This window comes from Zootoca vivipara, chromosome 1 (genome assembly GCF_965207765.1).
Source record: "Zootoca vivipara chromosome 1, rZooViv2.hap1.1, whole genome shotgun sequence".
NCBI lineage: Eukaryota > Metazoa > Chordata > Lepidosauria > Squamata > Lacertidae > Zootoca > Zootoca vivipara.
This window is the reverse complement of record NC_142582.1, coordinates 21424832-21450947: the sequence shown is the minus strand read 5'-3', so window position 1 is coordinate 21450947 and position 26116 is coordinate 21424832. Positions and strand designations below refer to the sequence as shown.

Sequence of the window (26116 nt, the reverse complement as noted above, 5' to 3'; positions counted from 1 at the left end):
TCCAACATGCACAAAGTTACTAGCATGGTACTGGTGAAGGCAGTCAAGGGATGAAGTTGGGCAACGGTCCCCCCAGGACCGGCTCTAGGTAGACCCCCGGTGGTGCGGTGTGCTAGGGCGCCGGGCCGGTAGGCCGGGCGCCACGCGGCAAAGCCGCGTGGAAACCATGCTGCGCCCTGCGAGGGCGGGGGCGCTGGAGCGATCTCCGCCCCTCAGCACCAGGGCGCGCGACCTGCTCGAGACTGCCCTGGGTCCCCCAATCCGTTCGACTCCCAAAACCGTTCGCAAACCAAGGCACGGCTTATGATTGGCTGCAGGAGCTTCGCAAGCAGGAACATTTACTTTCGACTTTGCAGTGTTCAGGAGCCGATTTGCTTGGCAACTAAGCCGTTCAGGGAACCAAGGTTTGACTGTACACAAGCAGGATGCCTTATTCAGATGGAAACTGAACCAGTTTAATCAGCAGACTAATTAATATGTTTGTTACTCAATGGGAGAAAAACATTTTATCAATAAGACTGAGAATTCAGGGAACACTTTGGGGTGTGTATCTCTTTTTATTTCAACATGCAAAAATGCCACCCCGTGTTGAAAATACAATATTTAATGTGTACTGTATTTTTTTAAGTGATTTATCATGAGACAGAGATCTGTAATTAGTAGACAATCCTAGCAATACGCTGAAGTCCCTGATCACAAATGCAGAGAGTGGAGGGACGGAATCCAAGTGTGCATTTGTCCTTTCTCCACTGTGGCAAGGGGCAAGTAATTGAGTAGCGCTTTAAACAACAAAAAGATCAAGAGGGAGATGTAAAGGGTGCTTACTATGTGGATTTCACAGCTCTGTGCCTGTTAATTCATGCTCAACAAAGCTGGTAAGGAAAATGGATAGCTCACATTTACCAGCTGCTTTTATCAACGTATGAGATTAAATCTGTAAGTGCATTTAAAGCACTAAGCCGACACATCTGTCCCACAAGTCACTGATATCTCCACCTAAAGGAAGGCTCTATGAATCTAGAATGACAGCCTGTCTCAACAATACAATGTACAAGTGTACATTTGGCACTGGAGGAGAAAATGCACTGTTAATATGAGGAAACCCAATCTTATAAGCAAGAACTGTCTGCATTATAGCCAAGGGTTTTGTCCGCCATCTGTTCCAACCAGTCAAGATCTACCCATGGGAATGATGACATTCCTGAAAGAAAGCGCATCTGTGAGTTTCACTACAGATCATTTTAAAAAACCCTAAATCTGGTGCACGTCACAGCGCAACAGAGGCTACTTCCCCGTGGAGTGTTTTTTGCCACCTGCAAATGTGCTTTGGTCATGAGGAAATGTGATAAAAAGAATGTATGGGTTAATGATCCAAGACAAATCCATTTGCAAGTTCAAAAGACAGACCTTGCTATCTAAGCATATTGCAGGGATTTGAACTTGATTCAAGTTGAGCAAAATGAGAAACGAGCTGCGGAATTAAACAAAGTCAATGGTGCTGCAGTTAAGGTAGAGACCCGATGAAGCATCTTATGGAACTCATATGGGATCTGCTGCAATGGAACAAAACAAACTAATATCTGTGTACAGTGGTACCTCTGGTTAAGAACTTAATTCGTTCCAGAGGCCCGTTCTTAACCTGAAACTGTTCTTAACCTGAAGCACCACTTTAGCTAATGGGGCCTCCTGCTGCCGCCGCGCTGCCAGAGCACAGTTTCTATTCTCATCCTGAAGCAAAGTTGTTAACCTGAGGTAGTATTTCTGGGTTAGAGGAGTTTGTAACGTGAAGCATTTGTGACCCGAGGTACCACTGTACTGGAAGAAACAAAGATCACCAGTGTTGAAGCAATGATTCTTCAACACCGACTTCGTTGGACTGGTCATGTTGTGCGGATGCCTGATGACCATCTAACAAAGCAACTTCTCTATTCTGAACTTAAAAATGGAAAGTGTTATGCTGGTGGTCAACAAAAGAGGTTTAAAGACTGCCTCAAGGCAAATCTAAAACAATGTAGTATAAACACTGACAACTGGAGCCTGTGAGCGCTCCAGTTGGAGAACAGCCTTTACCAAAGGTGTCATGGGCTTTGAAGACACTTGAACACAGGACGCAAGGGAGAAACATGCTAAGAGGAAGGCACGCTTGGCAAATCCACAACGTGATCAACTCCCGCGTGAAAACCAATGTCCCCACCGTGGAAGGACGTGTGGATCCAGAATTGGCCTCCACAGTCACTTACGGACTCACTGTTAAAACAGTGTTTATGGAAGGACAATCTTACTCGGCTATGAGTGATCGAAGAAGAAGAAGAAGAAGAAGTTATGGCAAGTAAGAAAGCCTTTTCAACAGAATAAAAGGAAACAGCATCCTTTGCTGTCCCAGTGGCCAGCCCTGTAAAATGAGAGAACAAACCGGGACGAACGAATAAATCAAACAAAATGCTCATGAGTTGGTGGAATTTATTCGATGATTAATTCTACTTGCCCTCTATTATCTACTATCTCTTTGTGCTTTAAAGTGCAAATGTATTTTCAGCAAGTATTTCAATTGTATAGTCATTTAAATTAATAACCTACTCAAGAAAATATTCGTAGTGTTCTCTCTTATCTCATTGCACAACGTTTGTACACCCAGCCCTTATCTAGTGAATGTTGGTTACAGAGACAGCTTCCTTGGAAAGGCCCAAAATTTATTAAAGTAAAAAAATGACAAGCTGAAACAGTGCTAGTAGAATATCAAATTTCTCCAGTATGATTTATTTTTTAAAAACAAAAACCTCAGTATCTGCCAGTTTGGGATTAACAGATCTGTCTATTTCCTGCCTTGGTTAATTTTGCATGTGTTTGTTCCATAGTCTGGCTCTGTCCATTTCTACATTAATCTGCAACTTTTTTCCATTCAGAAATTAATATTCAAATGTGTATTTTAAACATGCACTTAAGTATGTACCTTACCACAATATGCATATTTAAATACCTGTTTTATTTCAGTGTTACATTTCTAAATTTATTCTGCCCTAAAATATACATTTTGATACATTTTCTGGTGTCGGAAAGTATATTGCAAAATTTGCAAATGTAATAATAATAATAATAATGTATTATTTATACCCCGCCCATCTGGCTGGGTTTCCCCAGCCACTCTAGGCGGCTTCCAACCGAATATTAAAAACAGTACAGCATCAAACATTAAAAGCTTCCCTAAACAGGGCTGCCTTCAGATGTCTTCTAAAAGTAAAATAGTTGCTTATTGCCTTGACATCTGCTGGGAGGGCTTTCCACAGGGTGGGTGCCACTACCGAGAAGGCCCTCTGTCTGGTTCCCTGTAACCTCACTTCTCGCAATGAGGGAACCGCCAGAAGGCCCTCGGTGCTGGACCTCAGTGTCCGGGCTGAATGATGGGGGTGAAGACGCTCCTGCAGGTATACAGGACCGAGGCCATTTAGGGCTTTAAAGGTTAGTACCAACACTTTGAATTGTGCTCGGAAACGTACTGGGAGCCAGTGTAGATCTCTCAGGACCGGTATTATGTGGTCCCGGCGGCCACTCCCAGTCACTAGTCTAGCTGCCGCATTCTGGATTAATTGCAGTTTCCGGGTCAACTTCAAAGGTAGTCCCACGTCGAGCGCATTGCAGTAGTCCAAGTGGGAGATAACCAGAGCATGCACAACTCTGGTGAGACAGCCTGCGGGCAGGCAGGGTCTCAGCCCGCGTACCAGATGGAGCTGGTAGACAGCCGCCCTGGACACAGAATTGACCTGTGCCTCCATGGACAGCTGTGAGTCCAAAATGACTCCCAGGCTGCGCATCTGGTCCTTCAGGGGCACAGTTACCCCATTTAGGACCAGGAAGCCCTCCACACCTGCCCGCCTCCTGTCCCCCAAAAAACTTCTGTCTTGTCAGGATTCAACCTCAATCTATTAGCCGCCATCCATCCTCCAACCGCCTCCAGGCACTCACACAGGACCTTCACCGCCTTCACTGGTTCTGATTTAAAAGAGAGGTAGAGCTCTCTACCTCTCAAAATCCGAAGGATAATTTATGCTGTGGTCCATGTATTAGCCTAGGAGTTCCAAATTAGGTCAGTCTGCTTTTAAAAATGCAGACCAACCAAAAGCCTCCTGTGTCCCCTACTACCACTATTGTATATAATCAGCATGCCTTGCATGGTTGTCTAGCCAGCGGGGATAGTTTAGTGGGTAGGTGGGTTGGTAGGGGCAAGGAGGCTGCAGTGCAAATGGTCTTGCCTCCCACAAATCAAAACTCCAAGACCTGACCACCAGCCATCATTATCAGCAGAATCAATCATTCGTCTAGGTTTTCAGTCATGTAATGATATGACACACTAGCTGCAGCCAAAGTTATCGGAGCATCACTATATACATACACGAACATCTGTATGGCTGGCAGGCAGTCACAAGCCATTCCTTCCTAACCAATCTCCCTAGCTACTTCCTCCTCAACATTCCACCAATCCTTGTTGCCTTGGAGCTTGCCTGTTTCATTATAATTTTGCATTTAAGTTGCATGTTTTTTTTTTAAAGTTACAAGTTTAAATTTTTAAGTTGCATATTTTTAAAAAAATTAATTTCCATTTTTGAAAGCTACCCTAAGAATTTCACGGAAGGGAAATGTATAAAACGAACAAATAAGAACTTGTGCTACTTTCTTCCCCTGCATTTCTGCCAAGCGATGGCTCCCACATCTTACTAGCATATGGTGACAGGGAGGGTCAAATATCTATTGTATTTTCAACATACCCCTGCACGGTAAAGGTAATGGTAAAGGGACCCCTGACCATTAGGTCCAGTCGTGACCGAGTCTGGGGTTACGGCGCTCATCTCGCTTTACTGGCCGAGGTAGCCGACGTACAGCTTCCAGGTCATGTGGCCAGCATGACAAAGCCACTTCTGGTGAACTAGAGCAGCGCATGGAAACGCTGTTTACCTTCCCGCCAGAGCGGTACCTATTTATCTACTTGCACTTTGACGTGCTTTCGAACTGCTAGGTTGGCAGGAGCAGGGACCAAGCAACAGGAGCTCACCCCGTCGGGGGATTCGAACCGCCGACCTTCTGATCGGCAAGCCCTGGGCTCAGTGGTTTAACCCACAGCGGCACCCGCATCCCCCTGCACAGTAGGGGGTTCTTTTTCATTCAAATCTACTTGCTTCCTTGAACTGTCCCAAAGCCATCTTTGAATGTCAAGGTTCATCACCATGGTCTTATTTGTTCAAATAGCACAATATGTGTGCCGGGGCTGCTTACAAAGAAGAAGAAGACAAGTCTTCTCCAGGGGGCTTACAATCAATGGAAGCGGAGCGAGGTGGGTAAGAACATGAGATTATTTGTGTTAGGTTTAGTTACTGCAGGGTATTGGCTCTATGGGGTTGTTCTGATAGCTCCATAGAACAAGTATATGAAATGCTGTCCGTCCTTTCAGACAAGATACCCTCTCTGTCTACATTCAACAGAGTTTGCTGTGGTCATGTGAAGTCTCTAAATTTGCTGAAGGGGCCTGGGTATAATTAAATGTCATATCACGCTAGAGATCAGATAGTGTCATGTTAGGAATTACGGCTGGGGCAACCCTACAAAATGCTTTCAAACCCTACTTTACCTTTTACTGTAATTATTCTGTTACTTTCCTCATCCCCAGTGATGCAATGCAAATTCAAGCCCTCTCTTTTTTATCTGTCAGCAGTCATATCTGCCATTATCTCTGCATGCAGCCTTATTTACTCAGCCAAGTTGCTAAATTTAAAGCAGGGAAGCTACCATTAAAAGCACAGACAAACACAGTGCAACTTTAATTACACCTGCAGTCACGATATATATATTTTGGGTAAGAGCTCTTGAGATACAGCAGGATAATAGATAATAAAAGAGGGAAGCTCTGGTGAGAACCTAGATGTGATGAAGGCAGCCAATTTGCCCTTTAATTGTCTCCTATGTTTGCATTTAAAATTGGAAAGTGAAACCTGGTAGAACCAAGGTAGGGAACCTGTTTCGGCATGAAGGCCACATTCCACTCAGGGCAACCTTCCAGGAGACACAAGCCAGTGCCCCAGGCCACAGCCATAGCAAAAAGGGGAGGAAGCAAAGAACGCAAACATCACCTCTGTACAGTAGATGAGCTCACTCATGTACCCCCAGCTACCCTCCATCCAGGGAAGCAAGAGGCATTGTCAGAGTTCAGGAACACATTCCAGCCAGGCAAGAGCACTCAAAGAGGGTGTGACCCAGGACCAGAAAGGGGTGCATCTAGGAGGGAATGGATTGGCAAGGGAAGTCTCAGGGGCCAGACAGAGCAGCTTGGAGGGCCGCACCCAGCTCTCAGGCCCTTGGTTCCCCCACCCAAGTCATGGAGCAAAAGGGCAGCGTTCGAAATTCGCCAGGCACGTTTTGCACCTGACTCTCGGCCACTTGCAACCAAGTGAAGCTACCTGATGTCTTCGCCATCTGGAGGTGCATGCCTGGGGATCCTTGGATCTTGACTATTTTCACACACTAGCAACACATCCCGCTGAATTCGGCCAGTTATATTTTATCTGCGCCATCAGAATGGATTTCAGGAACCCAAAAGTCATGTTGAGAAATACGACTTTTGAGCTGTCTGGCTGAAACACAGCAACCAGGCATTCCATTTTGGTGACTGTAGCCCTGATTTAAGGAGCAATTTGGTGCCAAGCTTATATATTTGAGTTTCTAACACTGCAAAAGGGGAATAATATGGGGGAGGGGAGCTGAAGCCCCCCACACTTTCCATACACAATCGCCTCTCCTCTCTGCCCTGCGGGGCTGCCAACTATTTTATCCAGTCCAGCTCTAACCTTTCATTTCATTTCACTTTTATTTTGCATACCGCCTTTCTATATTACTATACACATGGCGGCTTACAAGCTGAAGAAACAACAAAATAAACAGCAAAGATCGCACACCTAATAACAACCAGGTATGAAAAGAAACTCATGATGACTTAAGAAACAACAACACGACTTCTATCAAATGAAGCAATATCCCATAATCCATTAGAAGATAATAAGGAAAGATAAGGTGAATTTAGGGGGGAGGGAGGTGGATGCACACCCAGCCCCTATCCTGGGAACACTTTTGACAGGCAGCAAGGATTGTTTCCAACCACCCCACATTAAATGCCTATAGACTAGCATGTGTGGGAAGGAGGGGTCCCAGATTAGGGGGCTGGTAGCACTAGGCCAAACGCAGGAGCGCACGCTTTGAAGCGGCGGCCTCTTGGTTCCCCAGCCCTATCCAAGCGCGCCTTCGATTCTGCCAGGCAGAAACCCGGTCCAAGCTGCCAGGCAGCCACCCCCAACCCGGAAGCCGGCGCCCGGGCTCCAGCAGCGCCGGCCGTCGGCGTAGCCAGGGACGACGACGACAACAACAACGAGCGGGCGGCCCTCGCCCAGGTGCGCAGGACGCCCCTCACCTGTGATGTAATTGGTCCACTTGTACAGAACTCCTTCCATAGTTCAGCGGCGCGCTTCGCGCAGCATCCTGCTCGCCCTCCTCCGGAGAAAAGGCAGCAGGAACGGCGCGGGTTCTCTCTCCCCTTCGGCGCTCTCGAGCAGACGCGGCGGCGGCGGTAACCGGCCCCGCTATGTACATGGACGGCTGGGTGGTTTAGCTTAGCGGGGAAGCAGCAGAAGCAGCGGCAGCCGCTTTCGGGTCCGGCTGGCTTTGGGGCTGCTGCGAGGACCGGGTTGTACGGGCACGTACGGCAGGAAGAGGAGCGGCGGAGTCATGCATTGCCTATGCACATCGCAGCCACTGGGGAAACAAAGCGGTTACCAAACCCTCTTGCACAGGCTGCGGCTGCCTCCCTCTTCTCCTCGCCGGCCTCTCTCTTTCTTTTTCTCCTTCCCCTTTTCCCCCTCCCCCCACCTTTCTCGGTCCTTTGCGCTTGGTGCCATTGACCCCGACGTCTCATTTACTTCCTGGATGAAAGGGGCTGGTGGATTAAACAAAAAACAAAAAAAGCAAGCTACGCGCACACGCATTGGGCTGCTTGCCTCCACCGCCGGTTCGAAAACTCGAGCGCCACGTCTGCACTGCAGCCTTCGCAGGGCATAATTAATATATATTAGTATATAGATATACCCTGCATATATGCGATCGCTCGCTCTGCGCATTGAGCACGGCGGCTTTCCGCGTTTAAATAGACCCGCTCGCCTTTCTACTCTGCCTGGACCGCTCGCTGGGCATCCCCTCTCGAGGCTGCAACCCTTATGCTCGTCTGTTCGGAAGCAGCTCTCCAATGAACTTGGCGGGACTTACTTTCGAGCAGGCACGCACAAGATCGGGCTCCGGCTTTTGTTTTTTAATTTTTAAAAAGCGTCTCCTTCGGCCTCCCCAACCTCGGGCGCAAAATGACACCATCGCGCAGAGAAACGCTGCAGCGACGCCGATTTGCAAACGTCGCGGGGGGGGGGAACTGAGGAGGAACTCCCCCTTCCCGATTACAAATCTGCTATCTCTGCATGATCCACCTGCAATCCTGCCCACTCGGGCCATGCTTCCCCAAACGAATAGCTACCATCGCTCTGCCTAGATGGGGATGCGGGAGGAGACCTTCAGCTCCGGGAATTAAAGTGGCTCCGCGCCGACCTGCTACCTCCCGAAAGACCTACATGGGGAAGGCGGAGGAGGCAAAAGCGGGCCAGCAGCGCAAGCGGGGGACATCCCGCGCCGCCCACGCATCCGCCGGAAGGAGGCGAGGAGAGACAGAGGCTGGAGAAGCCCCGGGCCGCGCCCCTCTCGGCTCCCGTGACGTCGAACAATGCCAGTGCCACGCAGCCCCGGCGAGCAGCGAGGCAGATCCCGCAGCCGCGATCTTGTGCTCCTCCAGCAACTATGCACTTCGCCGCGGGGATCTGTTTCTTCCTCCAGGCTTTCGCCCTCGTAACCCTCCGGGCGGACGGGCAGAAGAAAAAGGAGGAGGGCGCCTCCGCCGACGAAGTTCAAATGGAAGTCGTGCACGTCCCCGAAAACTGCCATCCGAAGAGCAAGAAGGGGGACCTGCTTAATGCCCATTACGACGGGTACCTGGCCGGGGAGAAGTCCAAGTTCTATTGCAGGTAAGGCAATCCAAATATTGCTTTGGGACTCGGCCCACGCCGCGGATATAAAACACAAGGAAGCGGTACTTTGAACGCAAACATAAAGGTTGGCAACCTGAATGTTGGGTTCCAAAGTCAATGTGAGTTGTGCCATGCAATTTAGGAAGTAAAACTTACTGTCTTTAGGGTGTGTGTGTTATTCCAGCGTTGTACAATATCCTTCCTTGAACATCCGAAAATCCCAGGTGCTTTCAGAAGCGCTTGATAACATGTATGCATATGTTTTACATGTGCAGTATGTATGGGTCAGAGGGCCACCCCCATAATTTTCTTAAGGCATGTGGAGAGTGGGTCAGAGGCCCTAGTGCAGTGGTAGGCAACCTAAGGCAACCTAATCACCTCCTCAATCTGGCCCGTGTATGGTCCGGGAATCTGTGTTTTTACATGAGTAGAATGTGTCCTTTTCTTTAAAATGCATCTCTGGGTTATTTGTGGGGCATAGGAATTCGTTCATTCCCATCCCCCCCAAAAAAATATAGTCCGGCCCACCACATGGTCTGAAGGACGGTGGACTGGCCCACGGCTGAAAAAGGTTGCTGACCCCTGCCCTAGTGGGTCAAAAGGCCCTAGATATATGCTATCTAGGCACACACACACACACTATAACCCATCATTTGGAAAATAAAACTAACCTTGGTTTAAGAACGAATTTGGATCCTAGCTTATATGTGTGTGTAGTGTTAGAAACTCAGATATACAGGGTGAGTCCTTTAAAAGAGGCCCCGTGGATACAGAGTACACATGTTCCACGGGGCCTCTTTGAAAAGACTCGCCCTGTATAAGCTAGGTGCCAAATGCCTCCTTAAGCCAAAGTTACAGTCTCCAAAATGCCATTTCTTGGAATGTGGGTGGTGCTGTGGTCTAAAACGACTGATCCTCTTGGGCTTGCTGATTTAAGGTTGGCGTTTTTGAATCTGCTTCAGGGACTCAGCTCCTGTCGCTCTGTCCTAGCTCCTGCCAACCTAGGAGTTCGAAAGCATGCCAGTGCAAATAGGTACCACCACGGCAGGAAGGTAAACAGCATTTCTGCGCACTCTGGTTTCCGTCACAGAAAGCTGTCTGTGGACAAACACTGGTTCCCTCGGCCTGAAAAGCGAGATGAGCGCAGCAACCCCATAGTCACCTTTGACTGGACTTAACTGCCCAGGGGTTCTTTACCTTTACCTTTTTACCTCTAAAGTCTTATTTTTCAAATGATGGACTGACTGTGATTGATTATCAGTTAAACTTCTGGCTAACTCAATGACAACCTTGAGCTGGGTTAAAAACTTTGAGAACTTAATAAAGAAAATCACTTTATCCAGGGACAGCCTAGAAGGCCCTAGATAAGTTGGCCTATTCCGACCTCTTTTTCTTAATGGTGACATGGGCCATTCATAACGTAAGAATATCCTTCACAACTGTGAGCTCGGCAGTGGGGTGGCTTTGAAGACAAGCTACAACAGTTAGCTAGAACGTCGTTCACCGCTCCTGCTCAGGCTGTACAGAAAAAGTATTTTTGTTCCTGAAATTCATTCTGATTGTGTAAATAAAATATAACAGATATAATTCTACAGGATGTGGTATTAGTGTGTGAAAACAGTCCAGATCCAAGTATCCCCAGGCATTTAAGTACTAATAAATGTTGACAAAAATGATGTGCTTGTATACTGAACTTGTTTCTTACACCTGTAAAATATTAAATGTCTCTCTCTCTCTATTTTTAATATTTATTTGTAGTCGAACACAAAACAACGGCCACCCAAAATGGTTTGTCCTTGGTGTCGGACAAGTAATTAAAGGTTTAGATATTGCAATGCTGAACATGTGTCCTGGAGAGAAACGGAAAGTGATCATCCCTCCATCACTCGCCTATGGGGAGCAAGGATATGGTAAAGCAAGGCTGCATGTTAAGGCGAATAGCCATTCTCTCTACTTTAGCTGTATTGCTTCAGTCTATAGAGAAGGAACTGAGATCTATCTATCATCACATTTCCAGCCTCTTCCCTACATGTTACTTATTCACTGGCATTTTGTAATGGCTATAACCATTCATTTCCGGTTTTGTTGTTTTGTACCTAGTTTTAAAGGGACACAGGTGGAGCTGTGGGTTAAACCACTGAGCCTAGGGCTTGCCGATCAGAAGGTTGGCGGTTCAAATCCCCGTGATGGGGTGAGATCCCGTTGCTTGGTCTCTGCTCCTGCCAACCTAGCAGCTCGAAAGCACGTCAAAGTGCAAGTAGATAAATAGGTACTGCTCTGGCGGGAAGGTAAACGGCATTTCTGTGCGCTGCTCTGGTTCACCAGAAGTGGCTTTGTCATGCTGGCCACATGACCTGGAAGCTGTACGTCGGCTCCCTCGGCCAGTAAAGCGAGATGAGCGCCGCAACCCCAGAGTCGGTCACGACTGGACCTAATGGTCAGGGGTCCCTTTACCTTGCCTAGCTTTATGGTTCAGTTGAAGCATATTGCCAAACCATTGTTTGTTTGATGACCAGAAGTAGCCCCAAAGGTTTGCTTATAGCCTCCTTTTCCTCTCCTCTTACCTGCAGGCTTCTTCCTTCGCTTTCAGCATTTTCCTGACCCTAGTTTGTCCTGATGTTGAAATTGGCAACCTTTGGTTAGTACCTTGCCTTCATGGTTTGAAACCACTGCTTGGATTGAATTTCTAAATCACGTTAGCACTATCCATAGTTTGTCAGTTTGAACATCATAGTAAATTTGCAAAATCCAGGAACTGAGGAAGGGAGCCCCATGTGCAAGGAGGGAACATAAAAGCATGCAGGGGCTCTCCCAGTCCCTGCAATGGTTTGGCTTTATGTCTGAACTGATCTTATTTTTAGAGCCATACCAGAGTCAGTTCCAAGGACAGATCACTTATCTCTCAGTCAGAGTGATGTTGAGTAGGCCTAAGCCTTCACCATGACTCCAATCCAGCTAAACTTAGTTGGAACTACCGTAAGTCTCTGTGTGTCTTGAGATAATCGTGACTGACTTGTTCCAATGGGACTTAATCCCAACTAACGTTATTGGGCTGAAACCTTTGCCTGAAGTGAGTGATAAATTTGGCCATCATACCTCAACTAGGTATTGAGGGTGGCGCTGTGGGTTAAACCACAGAGCCTAGGGCTTGCCAATCAAAAAGTCAGCGGTTTGAATCCCCGCGATGGGGTGAGCTCCTGTTGCTCGGTCCCAGCTCCTGCCAACCTAGCAGTTTGAAAGCACATCAAAGTGCAAGTAGATAAATAGGTCCCGTTTTACCTGGCGGGAAGGTAAAAGGCGTTTCCGTGCACTGCTCTGGTTCGTCAGAAGCAGCTTTGTCATGCTGGCCACATGACCTGGAAGCTGTACACCAGCTCCCTCGACCAATAATGCAGGATGAGCGCCGCAACCCCAGAGTCGGTCACGACTGGACCTAAGGGTCAGGGGTCCCTTTACCTTTACTTCAACTAGATTAACATACCTTGATTTCTCAACAGGTATCCTCAATGTGCAAATATGCATTGCATGTTTGCTGAATACTAACTGTGACTATCTTTTTTAGGCTGAACTTGAAGGAGGCCTTTGTCCCCACCTACAACACTCTTATATTCTTTCAGAGCATTGTTTGTGCATGCTGAGCAAGATGGCACTAGTTTTGAATGTCAAGAGTGCATGTGGCTTTCTAGAACTTTTCACGGGTTTTTCTCTGGTATGTATTACTCTCAAAACTGCTTGCGCTTGAATCTTTTTTCTTTTTTTCAGTTCAGCTACTAACTCTAGAAACTGAGCAGTTGTGTTGCCGCAGCATGTGTAAGGATTTCTACTAAACCATTTGGGGGGGGGGAGGTCTCTGGGCCCAGCAGAGGGCAACTTGTGACCTATTGGACACATCAGGCCAATTACATATAATGGTCACCCATACAGAGAAATTCAGTTAAGTCTCCTATTTGTTGCTTCCTGAGACATTTAAACAAGGGACGTATCTTATCATCCTGACAGGCTGGTGAGCTCTGTTCAGTGTAGGGGATTGCACCGCCTTAACCTCTACATAAAAGTTTATAATTTCATTTTTATTTATTGTGAGTTCTGTATATGACGTTTGATCTCCCTTTGTTCTCGGAGAGGATATCTGTTGCAACCTTTAGCTTTCAGTGCAGTACCTGTATATGGAAACTCAGAAATAAATTCCAGGACCGTAGGCCTTATATACTGAGGCAGATCAATGTCCCATCTAGCTCAGTATTGTTTTCATTGACTGACAGCAGCTTTGAAGGGTTTCAAGTAGGATCCCTTCCCAGCCCTACCTGGACATGCCAGGGATTGAACCTATGGCCTGCATGAAAAGCATGTTACTCTAGCACTAATCTTCTGTCTCAACTGCCATACTTTTAGTCTTGATCATTTTAGATGAGTTCCCAAATTCTGTATTTGCCAACTGCTTGCAAAATACTTGTTTCGGACTGACTTTGGAAGCTTTCTCCTTCATTACTGGTCCCTGTCCGCCATTATCAGTATGCTTTCTTTCTCTAAAGCAGCTAAACTTTGGTACAGTGGTACCTCGGTTTACGAACTTAATCCATTCCAGAAGTCCGTTCTTAAACCAAAGCCATTCTTAAACTGAGGCATGCTTTCCTTAATGAGGCCTCCCGCCGCCGGTGTCCTTTCACCATTCGGCTTCCATTCGTAGACCGAGGAAAATTCGCTAACCACAACACTACTTCCGGTTTTGCGGAGTTTGTATACCGAATAGTTCGTAAACAGGGCTGTTCTTAAACCAAGGTATTACTGTATCCCTTTTGATACAGGAAGATATCGTATCAAACCAGAAGATAAACATGGATTTCCTTTGAAGCCCATTTTCCTCCTTGAGGTGGAGAAACTTTTATCCCTGAAATCTTAACCTCGCCTACTCCAAAAATCATGTTTCAAATTACAGTGGTACCTCTACTTACAAATAACTCTCCTTACGAATTTTTCTACTTACAAATGGAGCTCAGTCCGCCATCTTGGATGTGGTTTAGATAGGATTTTTTCTACTTACGAATTTTTAGATAGGGTTGCTTCAACTTACGAATTTTTTCTCCCAATGCATTCCTATGGGATTCGACTTACAAATTTTTTCGACTTACAAATGTGTGTTTGGAACGCATTAAATTCGTAAGTAGAGGTACCACTGTATGCTTTTTTTTTAGTGGAATGGCTGTTCATGCTTGATTGACTAGATAGCCATTTCATATTTATCAAGTAACTTTCTAACATGCATGAGGAAAGTGGTGAACCTGAGTGAACTAGTCCAATGTGGTGAACCTGAGTGAACTAGAGGGATGAAGTTCTCCCTGTGGTCTTCCCTGAAGCCTCGGCCACCAAAGGCCAATTGGCAATGCTGATGGATAGGCCATTGGCTTGCCATCCCCCACCCCAGCCATTACTGATGGCTGAAACACAGACCACATTTTTCAAGAAGCTTTCTGAAAATGACAAAACAAATCTGGCGGAACTGTTGTTGTTTTTGTGAGTAAGCAGTTTACTAGTTTAGAATGGCTTGACAATAAACTTAGAGCACAATCCATGTGGGAATACACCCCAAAAGGGAGTGTGTATAGGGGAACATCCAGTTGTATTTTGTCCCTAATAATCAGGAGGGCTGCCTCGGATTCAGAGTAGTTCAACAAAGCAAAGTATTTAAAAAACAAGTCTATATACCAGAGTCCATAATTTACACATTTCCAAATAACCGTAAAAAAATACTCCAATTTGTGGTCAAGATTATCTGTCAGATATGTGTACACAGTTCCCAAAATGGTCTTGTTACATTTTTAGAACCTGCAAAGATTCCACCTAACGCAACACTGATCTTTGAGATTGAACTGTATGCAGTAACACAAGGACCCCGCAGTGTTGAAGCATTTTCCCAAATGGACCTGGACAGTGACAAAAAACTCTCAAAACATGAGGTAACACGGGTCATATTCTGACGTTCCCCGTTATAGCATATAACCTAAACTAACACCATTTTCAATATGTAACAAAAGTTTGAGATAAAAATCTGTCGATTGTTGTTCATTTAGATAGACCATTACCTGAAGAAGGAATTTGAAAGAGATGGCAAGAAACGCGACCCTTCCGTTCATCATGATGTTTTGCTGGATATATTTAAAAAGAACGACCATGACGGAGACGGCTTCATATCTGCCAAGGAATATAACGTCTACCAACACGATGAACTATAACAAATCATTGCTAACAGAAGTCTGTATGGCAGGAATGGGGAATCTGCAGCCCAATGTTGTTGGACTTCTGCTCCCATCAGCCCAAATCAGCTTGGCCAATGGTGATAGGAGATGCAGTCCAACAGCAGCTAGAAGGCCACGGGTTCCCCATCCCTGTTTTATGGACATTTGTGTCCCAGTCCAGCAGTTCCTCCCATGCGCACATGGAGCTTTCACAAGGACTTCCCCATGCCCTTCAGTGGAGGGGACACAACTTTGTTACCCACTGCACTGAAGGTAGTATGAAATCCTGCTAGTTGAGGAGCCCCAAATACACATTGAAGTGAAGATGTACCATTTGTAACCAAGTACACAGCTTTTTGTGAGTAACACTCTTCAGCTCTGTTTGATTTCCCTGTGACTTGTCCATTAGATTAATGGCTTTAACCAAAATGGAATTCTTTTGTCACATAATATTTCATGTATGTTGGTTCTGGGAATTTTTTTATACCTTTTTATCATGATTAAAAATGTTACTGAAATGTAAATGAAATAGGGGTGGCTCCACATACTTTGTATTTCTTATGAAATAATCTGAATTAAAGTTGTTAAGAGTTAACGGGGAATTTACAGCTATGCCAAATATAGTGTTGTTGCTGATGAAGTAATTTCCCTTTTTTGTTTTCTATTGTTTGCTCCAAATTGCCCCTCCACCCCTGTGGCATCTTTACTCCCCTCACGGTTAACATTCATTTTGAAAATATGTGGGAGCCATTTTTGGAGCAGGTCAAGTGTTGCCTTAATGGCACTGTAGCTCAGTTGCACATTTTCACTTAATGGCCTGATTCACACATAATGCTAGCCCACGGTTTGTTTAGCCAAAGTATGGCTTATTGCAGTGTCCAAAAATTAGCCAAGTAGACTAATTATGGGGGGAGTGTCTGCTTTTTTGGCAACAAACCAGCATGAAACCATAGTTTTGGCTTATGAACTGTGGCTTGTTTTATCTGTGGTTTAGTATTCTGTCTGAAGCATCTCTCTTTTTTTAGCCACCCCACCCTGATACTACAACATTTGGGGCTCTTAGTTTGGAGGGAAAGGCACATAAGAGAAGATAGTAAGAGGTGTATAAAATAAATTGGTTCACTCATGAGGCAGTGAGAGTGCCAACCTGGATGGCTTTTAAAGAGGTTGACAAATTCATGGCTACTAACCCTGATGATACGTTTTCCCTTCCTCAGAAGCATCTAAATACCAGTTCATGGAAACTGCAGGAGGGGAGAGTGGTGTCGTGCTCGTATCCTGCTTACATGCTAGCCACTGTGAACAGGAGGCTGGACTAAATGGGCCGTTAGCCTAATCAAACAGGCTCTCATGTTCTTACCCTGCGGCAGATAGGGTACCCATGTTTCATTATTCACCGCCGCCACCGCCATGTCCTCCAGCATATGGGGAAAGTAAAGTGTGTCATCTGTGTGGAAACAGCTATGTACAAGCTAGGTACTGTATTACTGATTAAATGCACAACTCTTGGGCAACTTAAATGCCAGTTAGGTCTCCCCCACCGTGTTTATATCAAAAACCAAACAGCACTGGAGTCAAGAAAGAATCCAGGGCTCAGTGGCTGTGCTATATTCAGATCTAAAGAGAATCAGGTGTTTAATCCCTTCTATTTTTACAAATGCATTGGTAGATAAATATGTAGCAGAAGTTCTAGACAACCCCAGCAGTGCCAATTTTAACAAGCGGTTTTAAACACAGTGGCAGATACTGCCACCTAATGGCTAGATCTCAATGATAATAGTATTGCATACGTACATCAGGTATGTAATTGACTCGTTTATTCCAAAATTATATAGCTTTGTTACAAAAAATATTGTCAAATACATCAAAAGGCACCAAATAACGGCAAGTCTAACATTTAAAAAAATACTGAGCTTGCTCTATATTAATGATAAATATGGACTAAATAGGAGAGAGATTTAATTGGGGGTGACATTGGCAAATTTTAATGGAAACATTTATGTCATACTAAGATTCAATTCAGTTTTTATTTCTCTGTTTAACCAGAGCAAAGACAAACATGTTCGTAATCTGATATTTCAATTAAATATTTATGTCATTAATAAATAATTCATATCTTTTCATTACTGTCTTACTATGGTGTAGTTAAGGTGAAACACATTCTTGCCTTTAGACAAAAGCCAATGCTTCCAAATTACTCCTACAAACAGTTACTTCTAAACATAATTTACACATGTTTTAGATTTATTACAAAATGCTATTGTGAATTTTTTAACTTGGATGTGTATCTCTTAGCTATGTTACATTATGAGAAAGAACTAACCAATAGCAGAGCATATGTGGGAAGCCATTATATCAAGTTCTATTTTGCATTCCTTTAAAAACACGGAAGGCAAAAAAGCATTTGTGGCTCCATATTTTGCAATCAAAATGCACGAGAAATTCCATGGCACAATCACACCTAATTATATGCATAGGGTTTAATCCAGGCCAAGTCGGTTGTACTTAGGTCTTCCTGACCTCAAAGTGGAAAAGTCAGGTGTGACTTAATTTCAGTGGGTACTAAGTGCAAGCAACAATCTGGATCCAACCAACATGCATTTCCAGAAATTTTCATTTCACTCTCTTGTGCCAGAGGTCAAAACAAGGCACAGCATGTAGTCGTACAAACTTTTGTCCATTAAAAGAACACTCAAGACAACCATAGACAGTTTCTCTTCTGGAGCTTCCCATTCCACACAACGAACAAGGACCTTTGGGGATGTGATTGTTAAGCAAATTCACTCGTATATGGGCCCCCTCTCGGAAATAGTTCGTGGAGACATCCGTCATGCTTGCAGCTTTTTCATAGTAGTCTGTGAAAAGGTCATCTAAGTAATTGTCTGAGTGAGCTATGATATCCATTACCCTTTTGTCTGAAGGGGGGGGGAGCACACACAGACACAAAGAAGAAAGATTGTTAAATTCAATGGCACAACTGGTCAACCACTGACAAAAATACAAATTCTTCATTCAGCCCAGAGGCTGGGATTCAACAACAGTCCTGTAAGCAGAAGCAAGGAGTTTCACTTGCATAATGGGGCTTTCCCTCCCTCCCTCCCTCCCCCCCACATTCCCCCAAAATTAGCTCTCATGTGGATGGGAAGAACCCCGGAACAGTGATGTGTGCGTTCCAACTGGCAAGCTGAAATGATTGCCTTAGCACGGCATTGAATTCCTCCCATAATCTACAGTCATTGTTAAATCCTAACAAGTTCATAAATAATAGCATAATTTTACCTATAGAAAGTGTCCATCTTTTTGTACAGTGGGTTGATTGACACGTCCCTTGCTTTATTTCTTACAAATGCAGAACAAGTATGTGACCTGCAATAGTGTCAGTTCCCAAAATCAAAGCAGTCAAGTTAAAATGTTTAGGTTTCATATGTCCTGCCTCTAGTTAGATATATTATTGAATTTTTGTTATGGTTTAGTTGTCTTTGTGGTTCTATAATAATTTGAAAGCTTTTTTTAAAAAAATGAAATACAGTGGTACCTTGGTTTAAGAACAGTCCAGTTTAAGAACAATTTGGTTTACAAACTCCGCAAAACCGGAAATAGTGTCTTGGTTTGAGAACTTTACCTCGGTCTAAGAATCCAAACAGTGGAAGGGCACTGGCGGCGGGGGGCCTTATTAGGGAAAGCATGCCTTGGTTTAAGAACAGTTTTGGTTTAAGAATGGACTTCTGGAATGGTTTAAGTTCGTAAACCGAGGTACCACTGTATATAAAAAAACGTGGAGCAGCTTTGAACCAGTTTATCTGAGGGATAAGCTTACCCTCTATATGCTATTTGACTACAGTATTGTGGTCAAGTTCTCTGGGTTCACAAATGGCCACAGTTGCAACTGGTTAAAGGTACTTCTAGTCAGACTACCTGGGCCTTCAATTACAAAGCTAGACACAGAAACACTCCCAGCCTGCATACCTGCTCTTTCAAGGAGAGTGCAGCCCCATTCAAGACACAAAACTGACCAATTTCTCAGGCATAGGACATGAATAATATGACTAATGTCGGACAAGCCTTGACTCAGTTGTTGTGCTCTAAGCCCTACCTGTCCATCCAAATACATCCACAGCTCCAAATGAAAAAGAATCAATTGTGTGAATCAACTGTTCAGTAGCTTGACCATATTACGGTACAAGCATAGCATGATATTGTTGATTTCCAACTCTTACGATATCTTGATTAGGCCACCAAAAATATTTAGGACTTTTCATTAAGCTACACTGCAAGCAAAGCTAAAAATAGTGGAGAGAAAAATATTTGGTAGTAAAGCCATCTCTGCATCTTGATCACAGAGTGGGCAGATTCACACAATGCATTTAAAGCACTGTAGTTGGGGAACACAGGTGGCGCTGTGGTCTAAACCACTGAGCCTAGGCTTTGCCACCGGTCGGCGGTTTGAATCCCCGCGACGGGCGCTGCTTTGGTTTCGCCAGAAGCGGCTTAGTCATGCTGGCCACATGACCTGGAAAAACTGTCTGCAGACAAACGCCGGCTCCCTCGGCCAGTAAAGTGAGATGAGCGCCCCAACCCCAGAGCCGTTCACGACTGGACTTAACTGTCAGGGGTCCTTTACCTTTTCGTTGGTTAAGGGTGCTGGAATCTGCAGCTTGGCAATGGGAAACAACAGTTCCCAGGATTCCTTGGGGAACATCATATGCTTTAAATGTGCATTGGATGTGCTTTAATTGTATGGTGAGGTTAGGAGATAACCAACATTCAAATGAGGCCCCTTTGGTGTCATGTAGGTATCAGGCATAAGGCCTGTAAGGAGGGTGGGCAAAACGGCTGATTCTCCAAATCGATGGCTGATTCTGGGACCACAAAAACTAGGTGCTGTGGGTGCAGAGATGGTTTTACACCCCCTCATTTTCTTTCTTTTTTCTTTCGTTACTAACTAGCCTGATGAAGAATTCTGGAGAACTTAACACTATTTGGCGATATTTTCCTGCCCTGCTAAAAGTATTTGCTTAATACGGACTCTGGAAATATTTTAATTATGCCCCAATGTGGCTACCTTCACTTTTGTGTGTGTCATATTATTGCTGTACATCATGAAATGTCTTTAAAGACTAATAAGTATAATCTTACTGTACAACTGAAACAATTAAAATTTAATTTTTTAATTAAGCAAATTCATTATTATGATAATTATAATTAAAAATTGATGCACTCTGCATATTTTGAAATCTCTGCAATTATTTTATGTGTGTGTGTGTGTGTGTGTGTGTGTGTGTAAAAAATACTTCTCAGTGCGGCTATAAGCATGAACTTCAACACCAACCATAATATGAAATACTATGAAATACATTACCATTACCAATCAATTTAATTAGTGTAAAGCATATAAATACCAAACCTCATACTTCGATAAAACAGATTCCTTAATTTAGTTAGTGAAAATGATCTTGATGGCTCTCTTTCAAATCCTCCTTTTGATTCTGGAGTGACACAGAGCTCTGGAAAAAAAATATTACATATATTTTAAGTATTCAGAAACAGCCCAATTTCATAATACAGTTTATTATTATTAATGATTTTTTAAATTTTATAGAAAAGTTATATTAAATAAGGCAAAACTACAACACAAAATTGAACACAAACCAGCTGATTCAGCAAGGGGTGTTTTTTTTAGGTGGATGCAATCTTCCAGGTACAGAATCATTTGCATCCATTGTTATCCAAATCCAGATGCAAATCTAATACAATATCCATCACCCTGCATGGTATGGATGAGGCTCTGATTTCCATCTATCTTGCAATGCACATGTGAAGGTGTGTCCCACTACTGTCCCTGGATTGGGGCCACAGTTTGAATCTACTGGTAGATGTTACTGTGTGTGCCCTTGCAGATATGTATACCTGTAGGGTATGGATGCAAGCCCTGAAGTGAATGAGATTGCTGACCACAAGCACCCAATAAAGCATGAATATAATATTTATAGCATTCCAGACTAAACATTCCCAATCTCAGAACAAGAACAATGTAAAATACTAATTGTACTCACAACTGAAAAACAGACTACTTACCAAAATTACCATCCAAGTGAATATAAAGCTCAAACACACTAAATGCAATAGTTGTATGAGCAGGAAAGACGATAGCTTTGTCACGTCCTTTGTAATTATACTCATCAATAATATGAAACTATTTCAAAAAGAAAGATACAGTGTTAACATCTGTATTGAAAACATTTTGAATAAAAATGCAGATTAAGCTAAATAAGTATTTGAAACATAACACATATGACTCTTTTTTAACTTTAATGTCAAAGCCAGCCAGTGGAAGGCTAGTACTTCACTATGGTAGAGATGATGATGATGTTCTAATGAAATTAGGACAATTTTCCCAGTTGTTTATAACAACATTAAAAAATACCCTTCAAAACTGAGAAGCAAATCAGGAAAAGAGGATCTACAGGTCTGTGCACAAAAAGAATTATAGTGCTTACAAAACTCCCACATTATCTCAGTGGAAGAGTAGGGTGGCCACTTGTGCACCGACAAAAAGAGGGCACAGGTTTGCATATGCTTATTTATATGTAAAATGCAAATTTAGAAATAATTACTATAACTTAAATAGAAATACAATGCATCTCACCGTAAGTGGGGAAAACTGTGACCAGGTGACTTGTGTGCCTGCTCAGCCTGGTGTCCGGAAGCTAACTTTTGATGGACAACTTCAAGGCCCCTGTTCTCTCTTCTTTAGGTTGTTTATCTTCAAACTAGACTTGGATCAGACAACCCTTCAAATAGAGGACTGTAAAGTAGGAAGGACACGTGGCCACCCTAGGGATCAGGCAGGTTCATGGGGGCACAAAATGTACACACATGGAACTGCCCTGTCCACCACTGATGTAATGAGGACAGCCCAAAAAGGTGGAGGTGTGGGCAGTCTATTTGTGCATCAGAACCTCCTCACCTAGATTGGGATATATATCTTTAATTGGACAAGCTTCTATTTAATCGTTGGGTTAAAGATAACTTTGTCAGTCAGAAGAGAGTGATCTACCGGGTATCTACACTAAAAACAAATTATGTGCCCACTCTTTTATTGGACCAATACAGATTCTGCATAACTTATTTTTTGGTTTTGCATCAGTCAAATTAGAATTATTGGGCCTTTGCCATTTTTGATGTTTAAATCTCTTCCTCTTTAAATATCCTCAACTCTTGGTGATAATATGATTTCTAAACATAGGCAACAGACTATACAACTCTATAGAGTTAGGTGTTCTTAAACCGGCTGATTATTCAGTTGGTTATAAAATTATTTATGAGCTGCCTTTTGGCCCAAAAAGGACCCCCAAGGTATGTTTAACATGGTCAAACATGCTCACTTACCCTCATTGTGTCACCTCTCATGCCAGCATGCACGGACAGTGAACACTGCCGTGTCGTTCGAATACTCTCCATGACCACACAAAGAACTGTCCTTTTACTGTCTCGTGACTGACGAACAAGGCAGTGCTCAAAATTCATTTTTCTGCAATAAAGGTAGACATAATCCATATGGTTTCATATTTCTATATGGCACCTAAAACCTATAACCCATATTGCATCCACATTTTAGTGCTCATTTGTCAAGTGCAGCTTAAACAGTCAAACAATAGAAACTATAATACCCACCTACTGGTAAGTTCTCTGAGTAATGTTGGTACCTCAACCTCATGTTTAGTTACAATGCCAAAGGAAGCCTTCACTGCAAGAGAGTCTGATCCAGTGATATTGACCCCAGCGGAGTTCATAATGGGATTTCCTCGTCTACCGTTGAGCGCTACATCTGATTTATCTTCATAATTCAGTAACTGGTAGGATGAAATACCTAAGGAAAAGAGGCTGCTTATTGAAGTCTGGAATTAAGTTCACATATAATATTAACCTGAAACATGGTTTATAAAAACTGCACACCCACCAGATACTAAAATTATGTGTTCAGATTCTCATCTCTTACAGCCTGAGCCGATCCATATGTACTCAACCAGTAAGTGTTCAGTGAAGAGAGAACTATTCCCAGATATGTGTGCATAGGATTGCAGCCTTACTGTAATTATTTTGTGGATTACCTCTTGTAAAACTACTTTGCTTGTTGTACTTAATAAGAGTAAGAAATAAGCAGGTATGCTAATATGATTAAGATGCCAAGCCAACAGCTCAGGACAATTATCTGCTAAAAATATTAACAATGACTTACTCATAATAAAATTGTCTCAGATCAAAGGATTTTTAAAATCCTCACCTCTTTTCCACTTAAAAGCCAGCTGAAAACACTTCCAAGAGATGCTCAGATCATCATGCATGGACACCAGCAAGTTTCAAGGAAGGAGTTCCATAGTTGGGAGGCAGCTATCTTAGTATATCTCTTGCAAAGTTTTTCCCACTTGTATTCATTGGCAAATAACATTTAGAACTCTCAGTTTAGAAATAAACATTCTGACAAAACTTAGATAAAGTTTCCAGAACAAACATCAAAACAACGGACATTTTAAAATTACTTGAATGCAGACCACGTGACCAACCTAAAACCAGGTCTGACTCCTCTGGTAGGCTTAAAATATCACAACTCAAATATCCTACAAAGGGTACTGTTATCTGCTATTACCTTTCTTTTCCTGGAATACAGAAAGAAAGTGAATCTGTTATTTAAAATATAGGTGAAGGGTTGCATTTGTCCATCCCATTATTATTATATTCATATTCAAAACATGTAATCTGCAGTGGTAGAAAATATTAATTGCTACTTATTTTACTTTGAAGTGCATGGAGCGGTTGACAACAGACATGGAAAGCAACTGAGCTGCCTTCCGTAGAAAAATTACCCTAAAATAGCACCACTTCATTAATTATGTAATAACTTAAATTGTGTATAATCTCAGAATACCACTGACATTTAGAGCTAAAATAATTTGGATTATCCATCTTAAATCAGTCACATTTAGGTTCTATTGAAATCAGTTGCAATCTTTTACACACTTGCATACAAGTCCCACATCAATGGGGTTAGCTTTTGGGTATGTTCCCTGTGCCTACAAGGACCTAGAGAATGGATTTTAGAAAACCTCAGGCATCCTACTGCCATTACTTCAAATTAAATAACAGCTCTGGGGAGCTACATATGACACGTACAAAAAAGTTGTGAACAGATGTGGAAATGGTATTGTCATGCAGTGACCTCACTCCTTTGTAACAGTGGATAGCTGATATTTACATGCTATATTGGGATATTAATGCTGCAATTCTAAGCACACTTACTAGGAAGTCTTACTGAACTCAATGTGATTGGTAAATAAACAACTTTAGAATCACACTGCATGTAACTGACAGATGTTATATAACACAGAACGATTACACCAAAAATATAAAACAAATTTGTAATGAATGCTGAAAAGTACTCAATAAATTATCAGTAAAACCTCCTAAAATGTCTTCTTCAGTCTTTTACTAAATGCAAACATTAAATGCTTTTTCACAAAATGCTTGTTTATATTGTAGACATACTGTTTGATTCCTCTAAAACAGCTTAAGCAGCAAATTCCATATTGTTTTGCATTTCCCCTGTTCAGTTATGCTCTGAAAATCAGCAGATCATATTTTTATAAGCTTTTGAGAAGTTTAAAAAACAAACTTACCAGCTGAAATTTCTTTCTCTCCTTGAAGAATGTCTTTTAGGCTGAATGGTGTTGAAACAAATTTGGATCTTCTTGAAATAAGACAACTTTTCTTCTTAATAACAAGACTGAGGGGTTGATATTTATCAGCTTCACTGAGGCTACGAACAGGTACTAGTCGACCTCCATCACCAACCTGCTTAACAAAACTTTTGGTAGCAGCAGCAAACATATTACGCAGACGCAGTAAAAAAAGAGAACTCTATCAATTGCAGTTGTCAACCCATACAGCCATATTAAAAAGCTTTTAGCATTTCTAAATTAAGTAATACGGGACAAACAGCTTACTTTGCTATTATATTTAACAGGAAGGGAAGCAGTGGCATTGTTTTATCCATCCAGCTTCTCCAGGGTATTATTCAAGAATTCTCTTTCATTGTCCTGCCATGTTCAAAACAATGAATAATACATTAACAAAGTAAACTGATACAGCAACATTCAGCTGTATTAGGGCAATACCTTTCTGTAGTCCCAAATTAGCTTTCACATAACTTAGAAAGACTCCTGTCATAAATCAGAATTGATTTTTTTCCCTTCTTAATCTTACAACATACACTGAGATCTGATTGGATGAATTTGTCTACTATAACCACAGAGTACTTTTTCTGCTGGTTATTCAGTCCAAATTGACCTCTGAAGCGCTCCACCAGTTACTTAATTGGCATGATTTTGAATCTTTGTAGCATTACATTTTACTCTCTGTGTGTCTAGGAGATCATGAAAACCATTTATTTGGGTGGAATAAAGGTGATAACTTGAATTTAAAATTATTAATTGATGTTATGTTCTTATTTATTTGTTTGTTCCATGTATATATCCTGTCTTTTCCCTGGGCCAGAAGTGAGAACTGTCCATAGAAAACATTGGCGAAATATGGGGTTTACCACTGCTGTGATTGGGCAGCAGGTGTCCATCTCACCATCGACCCCCACCTCCATGCACAATGACATAAGCAAAAAGTGCATAGAAGTGGTACCTGATCCAGAGACAGCAACAACCTCCAAGGGTATTGTCACTGACAAAATGCATGCATGCCATATTGCCACATCTGGTTATTAATTTGGTCTTTTAT

At 43.0% G+C, this 26116-nt stretch overlaps 3 protein-coding genes across 7 annotated transcripts in view; 1 reads left to right on the top strand and 2 right to left on the bottom strand.

The window, feature by feature from the left end:
* Positions 1–8777, bottom strand: part of PLEKHA3 (pleckstrin homology domain containing A3) — a 28137-nt gene extending 19360 nt beyond the window's left edge. The window contains exons 1-2 of one of the 4 annotated variants that reach the window (XM_035134467.3): positions 8649–8777; positions 7448–7788 (exon numbers count right to left, since the gene is read on the bottom strand). In XM_035134467.3, coding sequence (XP_034990358.1) covers positions 7448–7487 — 40 coding nt within the window. In that variant the 5' untranslated portion in view covers positions 7488–7788; positions 8649–8777. Of the gene's footprint in view, positions 1–7447; positions 7789–8295 lie in introns of all 4 variants that reach the window. The other 3 variants (XM_035134458.3, XM_088676701.1, XM_035134452.3) reach the window with 3 other exon arrangements.
* FKBP7 (FKBP prolyl isomerase 7) lies at positions 8778–15971 on the top strand. Its single transcript, XM_035134478.3, has 4 exons — positions 8778–9095; positions 10857–11008; positions 14919–15052; positions 15167–15971. The coding sequence occupies exons 1-4, from the start codon at positions 8872–8874 to the stop codon at positions 15326–15328; spliced, it is 672 nt and encodes a 223-aa protein (XP_034990369.1). The 5' UTR covers positions 8778–8871; the 3' UTR covers positions 15329–15971.
* A 1162-nt stretch (positions 15972–17133) lies between these two features.
* On the bottom strand, positions 17134–25519 carry PJVK (pejvakin). Of its 2 annotated transcripts, XM_088676683.1 has the most exons (7): positions 25333–25519; positions 25006–25193; positions 23006–23201; positions 22721–22862; positions 21407–21524; positions 20743–20835; positions 17134–18246 (listed from the first exon to the last, which is right to left on the bottom strand). In XM_088676683.1, exons 1-7 carry the CDS (start codon positions 25380–25382, stop codon positions 17945–17947), a joined length of 1089 nt encoding a protein of 362 aa, XP_088532809.1. In that variant the 5' UTR covers positions 25383–25519; the 3' UTR covers positions 17134–17944. The 2 variants fall into 2 exon arrangements, with proteins under 2 accessions (XP_088532809.1, XP_034990329.1); XM_035134438.3 differs by lacking the exons at positions 25006–25193; positions 25333–25519 and adding an exon at positions 23616–24567.
* Positions 25520–26116: the final 597 nt, after the last annotated feature.

Excerpts from the sequence above, each read along its gene's own strand:
- PJVK (XM_088676683.1), bottom strand. The coding sequence starts at position 25,382 with ATGGATAAAACAATGCCACTGCTTCCCTTCCTGTTAAATATAATAGCA. Across the intron at positions 22,863-23,005 it reads CTCAGAGAACTTACCAGTAG|AAAAATGAATTTTGAGCACT; the intron begins GTGGGTATTATA and ends CCTTTATTGCAG. Across the intron at positions 18,247-20,742 it reads AAGGAATCTGTTTTATCGAA|ACAAAAGGGTAATGGATATC; the intron begins GTATGAGGTTTG and ends CCCCCCCTTCAG.
- FKBP7 (XM_035134478.3), top strand. The coding sequence starts at position 8,872 with ATGCACTTCGCCGCGGGGATCTGTTTCTTCCTCCAGGCTTTCGCCCTC. Across the intron at positions 9,096-10,856 it reads AAGTCCAAGTTCTATTGCAG|TCGAACACAAAACAACGGCC; the intron begins GTAAGGCAATCC and ends ATTTATTTGTAG. Across the intron at positions 11,009-14,918 it reads CTATGGGGAGCAAGGATATG|AACCTGCAAAGATTCCACCT; the intron begins GTAAAGCAAGGC and ends TTACATTTTTAG.